General features: G+C 43.2%; 1 protein-coding gene across 1 annotated transcript; it reads right to left on the reverse strand.

Moving 5' to 3' along the window:
* Positions 1–1,933: 1,933 nt before the first annotated feature.
* LOC114511628 (carcinoembryonic antigen-related cell adhesion molecule 21-like) lies at positions 1,934–7,801 on the reverse strand. The gene is made up of 3 exons (XM_028530388.2): positions 7,641–7,801; positions 6,402–6,755; positions 1,934–2,254 (listed from the first exon to the last, which is right to left on the reverse strand). The coding sequence occupies exons 1-3, from the start codon at positions 7,702–7,704 to the stop codon at positions 1,974–1,976; spliced, it is 699 nt and encodes a 232-aa protein (XP_028386189.1). The 5' UTR covers positions 7,705–7,801; the 3' UTR covers positions 1,934–1,973.
* Between the last annotated feature and the right edge of the window lie 1,504 nt (positions 7,802–9,305).

Consider the following 9,305-nt stretch of genomic DNA (forward strand, 5'->3'; position numbering starts at 1 on the left):
GTATGTACAATGAGAACACTATTGATGGGTAGGTCACTGCAGAGGTGCTGAGTTTCACACCTGCCCTTTCTATCAGATTCTAAGACAAAAGACACTTTGAATCAACCTGATCCCCAGAAAAACCTGGGCAGTCAGGCCATCTTTTGCTATGGGTACCAATTCAGAAGGAAGGCAAGACAACTGGGAATCTTTACCTGGAAAGTTTCAGCCAGATGAAAACATTTGGGAAGGTTTGAAGATATAAGGATGGACACTGTGAGGAAGATGACAGGAACAGATAGTTATGAGCAGGTGATGTCAGAGTGAAAGATGCATTGAACAAATTTAAAGAGGCAAGAAAGACTTTATTAAAGACCATGCCACAGTGTAGTGAGCCAGAACTCAACACCCCTGAAAGAAAAGGCTGTGGAGATTTTAAGAACAAGAGAAAGAATCATAGGTATCTCTGTTTGCGAATTTGCGGTACAGAGAAGGAAAGTAAAACACTTCATAAATTCTTCACAGGGGGCCTTCTTACCTCATGATTGTAAAGGTCCTTATTCAAGTTAGGCTTCTACCTCCCACAGAGACTGAGAGACAGAGACACCAGGAGGATTGCATTTTAAGGGATCAGCCCAGGCCCTTGAGACAGATACTTTCTGAATCATAACTCTGGCAAAAAGATTTTTAAGGAGATTTATGTATGTTTCAACAGGGCAAAGAAAGGACCTGCAATTACAAACTGCAATTATATATTTGAAGAAAATGCTCTAAAAAATGGAGGTCAGAGGCCTGTAATCAGAAGAATCTGTCTAAAGTTTGCGATACTAAGGGAACATGAAGGCCTTTGGGTCATAACAAAACTACCTTCTGCACAGTGGAGGGAAACACAACTACATCTCTTTCAGCCAAGACAAAGTTTGCATGTCCATCAGTTATTGCAATTTATAAAAAGGGACATGTCCTCAGCAATTTATAAACAGGTGCAAAATAACAGAGTCCCTGAATAGAGCCAGGATCTGATCTCCCAAAAGGCTGTGCTTCTGGAGTTTTCCATTAAGACATTACATTTCTTTCTACAGTCACCTTCCCTTTGATTAAAGGTGATCCCCAAGGAAGAAGTGTATTCTTGATCCTTCCATATGGCTGGTGTCTCCTGACTTGATCTGGTTAGTTAACTAAGTGCAGAAGAGCTGACATTCATCACAAAGTATTTTCTGACACAGTTTTTGTTTTTTTAAAATGAAACTTAAGATGGGAGTTTTAACAGCCTCTTGAGGTTAGGAAGTCTCACCTTACACTTTACCTGCAGTCTCTCTAGCTTTTAGTGATTCCTCTTCTCCAAGAGAGACCAGAAGACCAAACAGGTCCAACTTTGCTACAGAAAGCATGAGGTCATTTCTAATTCCTTGGGCATCAGTCTGAACTAGGACATTTGAGCTAAAACCTTGGTTTTATTACCAAAGTTTCCAATTATATCTTACTAACAAAAAGAACAGAGAAGTACTAAACTCATGCAAATAATTTTATTGCCATATAAATAAGAGTACTCAAGAGACTTTAGAAATCTTTTGAAAGACATCAAAGTGAAAGACTAAGATCAGTGTTTCTACACACATGGGAGTCCTCTTGTCCCTCCCCATTGTCTACAATAGTGTCCAGGTGCCTCTACATGTTTGCACGAAGAAGGGAAAGAGCTCTGAGTCTGTGGGCTCATCACCTGCTCCCTTTGGCTATCATACAACCACTGCTCATTCTCTGAGGGACACAGTGTCACCTCCACTGTGAACATGGTACATATAAGACAATACTGAGGTGAGGTTGCTCTGAAATGTGACCTTAACTCAGAAATAATAACAATGTCAGCTCACGTTTTTAAGTATTGGTTGACTCAATAAAAATCTTTTAAGAAGTATTTACTTTCAGAACAAATTTATTATAATAATGCAAAAAACTTTATTTAGAGTTTGAGCACAAAGAAGAGGGGAGAAGGGTCACTCATGTTGCACATGCAGCTCAAGGGGCCAACTTTCAGCAGAACTGATGGGGTTGGAGGCTTCACACTGGTAATAACCAGCATCTTCCCTCTTGACAGGGTCTATGGTGAGGCTTCTGCGGTCCTCAGACAGCTTCTTTCTCTCCGAAAGCTGCAGATTCATGCCATAGAACAACCACTCAGTGGAAACCGCATTTGTGTTGCAGGTCAAGACCACGGAGTCCTTATTCTCTGTGACTGTGGTGCTGTTGGCTTGGAGGGTGGGCCTTCTCACAGGCTCTGTGGAGAAACAGAGAGTGGGACTGAGAGTGGGCTTGAGACATTGAGCCACATGGCTTCCTCAGAGATCTTCACCACTCACAGCCCACAGTGAGCTATGTAAAGGTCCCAGAGTATGGTCCTGACATTTGCAGAAGGACAATTGTCTAAGTTTAGGTGACAATGAATAAGGAGAGATTTGACCTTAGACCTTGAGGCGTTCCATCTAAAAGTTTTATAAGTCTGACCAAGACTGTATTTCCTGGCCTGCTAATTGAATATATCAGTGAAATAAATCTCTAGAAGAAAGTGGCTATGGTTTTAACAAAAGACAGAAATATAAGAATAGGAGAAAACTACTTACTATAATAAAGGCCATACATGAAAGCCCATAGCTAGCACAATATGCCATGAAGAAACTCCAAAAACTTTATTAAGATCATGAACAAGACAATGATGCTGTTTTCCTCACTTATTCAACATAGTACTGGAAGATTTGACCAGAGAATTTTGTGCAAGGAGATGAAATAAGTTGTATCCAAATCAGAGAAAAAGAAAAAAAGCTCCCTTTTTGAAAAGACAACATAATCTTATATGTAGAAAACGCTAAAGATTCTGTGACAACCATTCACAAAGAGGAGTGTCAGAGATAATAAATAAGGCACAGTTTCGGGAAACAAAATCAACACTCAGCATCACTTCCTTTTTTTGCAACAAGAATGAACAATTTCAAAATGGAATTAGAAAAAAACAATTTCATTAACAATAGCATCAGAAAGACTAGAATACATAGAAATAAACTTAATTCATAAGGCAGAAACCATATACACTGAAAAATGCCAAATATTTCTGAAAGAAAGTAAATTGGAAACAAATTATTGGAAAAACATCCATGTTCATGGATTGGAAGACCCCCAACTCTCTCTATATTTGGTACATTCCCTATCAAAATCAAATAATTTCTTTTGCAGAAAGAGAGAAAATCCATCCTAGAACTCATAAGAAATTTCAATGCACCCCAAATGTTTGAAATGATCTTTAAAAAGGATGAAATTGGATGTGCCAAACATTCTAAGTTCAGCAATCACTGCAGAGCTAAAGTAACCAAAACAGTGTGACACTGGCATAAAAACTTCTGTCCATAGAAGGACACAATGAAATGGTGTTGATGAAAAGGCTAAGACTGTTTAATGGAGAAAAGACAGTCTTTTTAATGAATGGTGTTGAACAGTAATATCCATATGCAAATAAATGACGTGGACTGTTGCCTTAGAGTATACACAATATATAAATCAAAATGGGTCAACTTCTAAACGTTAGTCCTAAAGCTAAAAAACACTTTGAAAAAATATACAGAGAAGTAGTATGACATTGGATTTGGCAATATATTTTTTTGAATATTACACTAAGAACACAGGCACAAAAATTAGACAGTTTGGTTTTTGTCAAAATGAAAAACTTCCATTCATCAAAACACAGTCAAGTGAGTAAAAGGTGATCTATGAAATGGGAGAAAATATTTTGCAAATCATATATACGATGAAATGTTAATATCCAAAATACATAAAAATCTCCTATAATTCAACAACAAAAACAAATAATCTGATTTAAAAATTGACAAAACACTTGAATAGACATTTTTCTGAAAAACGATATACAAATGGCCAATAAATACAGGCAAAGATGCTCAACACCACTATTATTAAAAAAATCCAAATGAAAATGTTTAAAGTCAAAGTTGTTGTTTGTGATGTTTGGCATGGTTAACTTTGCTCTGAAGATAAGAAAAAGAAAATTGCCCTGTGTGGTACCTTTGATTCCTCTAAAAGCTTCTTCAACCAGAGTTGGGACTTCTCACCTCTCAGACAATTTGAGTTCTTAGAAGAACAAGGCAGGTCTGTGTATCACAGGACAAATGCATGGGAGTCTGAGCGCTCAGAGAATGTATGGCTTCCAGCTCTGTGTCTGGGGGAAAGTACAGACTCTCTAGTGACAGTTAGGTCATGAAGAGACACAGACTGTGAGTCAGAGACACCCCTGAACTTCTCCTGGTTCTTCACTGACCAGCTGATTGCCTGGTTGACCAGAAGCCTTTCCTTCCAGCTGCACAGTACTCCATCACCCAGCTGAGGTGTGTTTCTATGAGACGCCACTTCCCAGGACATCCCAGAGACTGGGGTTTTGTGCAGAAATAACACATAGAGACCAGGAGCAAGCCAGTGGTCAGTTGACTATTCAGGCCTCTGGGCCAAAAGGTGAGTCATGTCTTCCCAGGTGTGCATGACTGAAATGAGCCCATGAGTCACTAAATGATAAAGAAGAGTCTAAGAAACAATTCAGAAAACAAGTGAAGTGGACAGGCAGAAGCTGACTGTGGCAACAAAAGTGTGTGCTCTGCCCTTGGTCATTAAAGTCCTTCTCCCTCTGCTGAGGGCAGGTGAGGACGTGTGCAAATGCAAAGTGGGTGATGGACAGCAAGTGGGGAGCATGGACTTGCTGCAATTCAGGCCCATGTGGGCCATTTGTGTTAGGTGGCTATGAGATAGAAATTTGGAAAAAAACAATTTTTCCATATGTGAAAAAAGTATTGCTAATACCCCAAGGCCTAAGACCAAATGCAGGAAAGACTTTTCATTAGAGAGCAGAAAAGGCTTGGAGATGTTTGATTCAGTCTCTGGAGGAGACAGAGAGCTTGTGCCCTGTGGCCAGAGTTTCAAGGACTCTGCATCCAGGTTTTAGGCTCTGAAGAGATTTTGGATCATTCATTCATTAATTCACTCATTCATTAAATCACCATTTACTTCTTCCTAATTCATTAAAAGCAACTGAGTGTTATGTGTTGGTCCCTGAGCTGGTTTCGGGGTAGAGTGGGAGATGGGAAGGCAAAGTCCTTTTATCTATATCTGGTGGGAGTGACTCCACCACAGCAGGAAATTAAAAAATGATTTCAAGTCTAGGGCAGGGAGCTGTGGATAGGCCACCTGAGTTAGAGGTGCAGGTGTTCTCTGCACTGACTCTGATCATTGCTGCAGGTAATTTGGTTCTAGAGTTAAAACAGATTATTTCTTCATTTTCTTTCACTCCCCAGACCAGAATATATTTCTCTGAGCTGAGTACACTGAGAGAAAAGAATCTGAACCAATGGTTGGTTTAGGAATCTACAGACACCTCCTAAGGCCCCCAAGAGGGAGGAGAAGACCAGGCTGTGGCTGCAGACCGACCTTGAGTGACCCTGACCAGCTGCTAATGGTCTGTGGGACTCTGCTTTAGTGACTGTACCTCCTTGTGTCTCAGTTTATTCTCCATGAAGGAGGATGAATATTTGGCTGCCATGTGATCAGTGTATTAACCACAAAATATTCACATATAGGACCTAAATCTTAGGATAGAAAGCAGCTCAAATAAGAGGCATCTGTTATTGATCGACTCCAAGAGAGAATCCCCTGGGCTGATCCCTGGTGAATAAGGAGCTTTCAGAAGCACCTTTTTTTTCTTTGTTGTTTTCTGGGGATATGGACCTTTATCTGAACCTGACTTTGCTAAGTTTTCCAGGACAGTTGGCTCACATCCAAGTACACTGTCCAACTGTGCTCTCCACACACAGCCTCAGGTGATAGACTGAACTCCATTTCTGCCAAGATGTGGCCTTTGGGCCTGAGCTCTGACTGGTGACCAGCTCAGAATCCTTGTGAATCAGGTGCCCATTAAACTACTACCCAACTAGCCTTTTTTAGGAGGCCAAACCCAAACTGATACAGGCTCCCCAAGGTCCTTGAAGTCAAGTTCCCTGGACAGGGTTCTGGGGTGATCTCTGTAAGAATTGCAGGGGGCTCCTCAGAGCAGGCTTTGACAGAGCCCTGCAGGCTGTTTTCAGGGTCAAGGTCATAGGGAGGAACTCAGGGCTGCACTTAGACTGGTCTCCCTTTGCCGAGTTACTCTCATCAGACTGGTCTTCAGTCTGCAGTGATTGTCTGCATGGCCGGAGTTAGGGAAAGGGACTGAGACCTTAGGAAGTTTGTCTCCACTGTGTGTGTCCTGCACTAAAGGCCCAAACCCAGCCTGGAATGTGATGCAGAGGGGGATGGAGGCAGAGTCCAGGGCTGTCAGTCTTGTGTGTGAGTAGAATTCACCCCACCCGACACCCAGAGGGCAGAGAGGAATCACTCACGGTATACATTAAGCCATCCAAATCCTATTTCTTTTTTTGAATTTCGAAGGTGGGCCACTACGGTGTAGATGCCTGCATCCTCCATGGTGACCTCCTTTAATAGCACGGGTCCCTGTGTGTATATTATCTCTCGTCCAGTGTATAAAGGCCCCTTTGCAAATGCTCTTAGGGGTACTGAGACAGATGCAATTTTACGATTGGATTTTGCTCCTTCCCCCCTGTACCATAAGAAGCTTATAACATCAGGAGGTGTATTGCGGAGACGTAGAAGCACATCCTTCCCTTCAGCAACATTGGTCGACACAATAGCAAATTGTGCGGTGGCGGGCAGGCACCAGAAGTTTAATAGTGAGACTAGAAAAGAAGAAAAAAGTTAATCAATATTTGGATCTGTGTATTGGAGGGAAAGATGAGGCCATGGATTCTGAGTAAGTCTCTTCAACTCTCAGCCTTGGTCTGCATGTGAGGGTGTGTTTCTGATGGCCAAGGTCAGTGGCATGGACACCATTACTTCAGCACCTCTGAACCTGTTATATTTTCTTTTTCAAATATTATTCTCTAGGTGTTTGTCTCATTCACACACTCACTGCCCCCAGACCCCTGCTGACACTCAAGAGTGTCTTTGAAAGACATCTGTGCTGACCACCTTCTCTAAAGTTTCTGTCTTCACTTTCTGACCTCTCCTTGCTCTTCTTATATATAGCACTTGTGGGTACCGGACATCCCATCTAGACTTTCCTTGTCTCTCTCTTCACTAGAATATAGCTCCATGTGAGCAGGGGCTTGCCTGATCTTATTGTACCTCTAGTGACTGCAAAAGGCTGCAAATACCTGTGGGTAAATAGGTAAGTTTCCCTGGGGCCCTGCATATCCTGCAGTATATTTGACCATTTGAGGCTGGTGGTAAAGACATTGTCTAGCACCCTTGGTTATGTTTTTTTCTGGTGTTTACTGACATAAATCATTATTGTTATTATCAGGTCTCTTAATTCAATACTCAATGATGAATAACAGGAAATGAACAGCAATTGAGGTTTTCCTGTCTCTCACCACTTCCAGATTATGAGAATTTCCTCTTGCTGAGCCCTCTTCCCCAACCTACTCTGCTATTTTGTATTATACTTACAAGTCCAAACAGAAGCTTTTCCTCTTTTCTCAGAACACTGGCCTCTTCAGCAGACCCCAGCCAGTCTCTGTGTCAGATCCTTAGTCTACTCCAAGGAATTGTCTCCTACTTACCAACCAGCAGGAGCCCTTGCCAGTGGACAAGTCCTCTGTGGGTAGAGACTGAAGGGGATCCCATGGTGTATGTTGTCTGCTCTGTAGCTGTGTCTTTGAGAAAATCCTGAAGTCCTGTAAGGCTCACAGGCACCTCTGTCCAGGATGGTGCACTCTGCTGTGTGTCCTACCTGTGCCCTGGGCTTTATTCTGGGGAAGATTATGATTCTTGTCACGTGAGCTGGGGGCGGAGTCAGTGCCCAGAACCCTCCCACTCCCTGCCCTCATTTTTGCTACCAGCGTCACTTCTTACCAGTTTACTGTCCTTTGATATTTTGGTTCCCTGGGAACTGCTGAGGACTTTGAACACCATGCATACACACACAGGTACACACACGAACTCACACACATATACACATATATAACACTAGCCCACACTCACATATTGTGTTTGGAAAAACACAAACCTGGAGTGTCTGGGTTTTGGGGTTTCCCCACTGCTTCCTGTCAGGTGAACAGTAGCCTCTCCTACAGTTTCTCTCTTTCACATTTGACTTTCCCCTTCAGAGCAGGAGTCCTTGGGCTACCTCAGAAACACCTGTCAGAAGGATGGCATTTCTCCTGTGCATTGAATCACCTGTGAAACTTTGTAAACATTGCAATGCCCAGGTTACACCTTAAAAATGCAGCTTCAGCAGCTGTCCAGCTAATGTTGGTGCTCATTCAGAGTGAGATCCCTTGATTCGAAAGTAGAACCACCTCTCCTGCTTTCCTGTGCACAGGGGAAGTCTCCAGATTAAACTGCAGGTTCTGACTGGGCAGGGGTGTGATGGGCCAGAGACTTTGCATCTAACAGGCTCTCAGAGGAGGTTGGTCCTACTGGCCTGTGGAGCTCACTGACAATAGCAAGGCTGATGGGGACACAGATGTCCTGAGAGGATGACCCACTCACCCTAGCACTGGCCTCTGCTGTTTCTTGGTCTTGGGTCTGTCAGAACCACACAGAGAGCCCCAGATGTCCTCAAAAATGGGAATTATTTCTGTTTGTGATAAAAACCCAGCTGGGAATCCAGGCTGCTTCATGTTCTCCGATGCTCTGAGGTTTTGTTTCCTCTCATCACAGAGATGACTCTGGGGGTGAGAATGGGTCAAGCTTGGTGATAATTGCCAAGGGGACCCTTCTTCTATCTCAGGTGTCACCAGCCTGGCTTCTGCTTCTGGGGTTAGAGACCAGGACCAGGAGTGTGCTAGAACCTTCAATTTTTGGTTGTGAAGGAGGAGGTGTCCTGCGTGTCCCAGGAAGAAAGGAATGTGGTGAAAGGTCAGGTGCCTGTGGGCTTCCTGGTGATGGAGGCACGGGTTCAGGTAGACCTTTCCTCTCCATGTCTGTTTGTTGGGCCTGTCCTTGTGCTCCCTGAGTGTTGGGACAACATCTGAGTTCGGCCTGGGAGGCTTCCTTGTGGTCACCAGACTTGCCCATGGGTGATGTCAGGCTTGGAGTAACACAGAAACCCCTGAGTGAGAGGTTCTCCTAGGTTCTATAAGAATAAGAAAAGTCCAAATCTAGCCCTGGCTGGCATAGCTCAGTGGATTGAGCACGGGCTGCGAACCAGTGTCACAGGTTGGATTCCCAGTCAGGGTACATGCCTGGGTTGCAGGCCACGGCCCCCAGAAACCACACATTGA

Source organism: Phyllostomus discolor, chromosome 12 (genome assembly GCF_004126475.2).
Source record: "Phyllostomus discolor isolate MPI-MPIP mPhyDis1 chromosome 12, mPhyDis1.pri.v3, whole genome shotgun sequence".
NCBI lineage: Eukaryota > Metazoa > Chordata > Mammalia > Chiroptera > Phyllostomidae > Phyllostomus > Phyllostomus discolor.

Excerpts from the sequence above, each read along its gene's own strand:
- LOC114511628 (XM_028530388.2), bottom strand. The coding sequence starts at position 7,704 with ATGGGATCCCCTTCAGTCTCTACCCACAGAGGACTTGTCCACTGGCAA. Across the intron at positions 6,756-7,640 it reads GCAAGGGCTCCTGCTGGTTG|TCTCACTATTAAACTTCTGG; the intron begins GTAAGTAGGAGA and ends CTTCTTTTCTAG. Across the intron at positions 2,255-6,401 it reads TGGATGGCTTAATGTATACC|AGCCTGTGAGAAGGCCCACC; the intron begins GTGAGTGATTCC and ends GTTTCTCCACAG.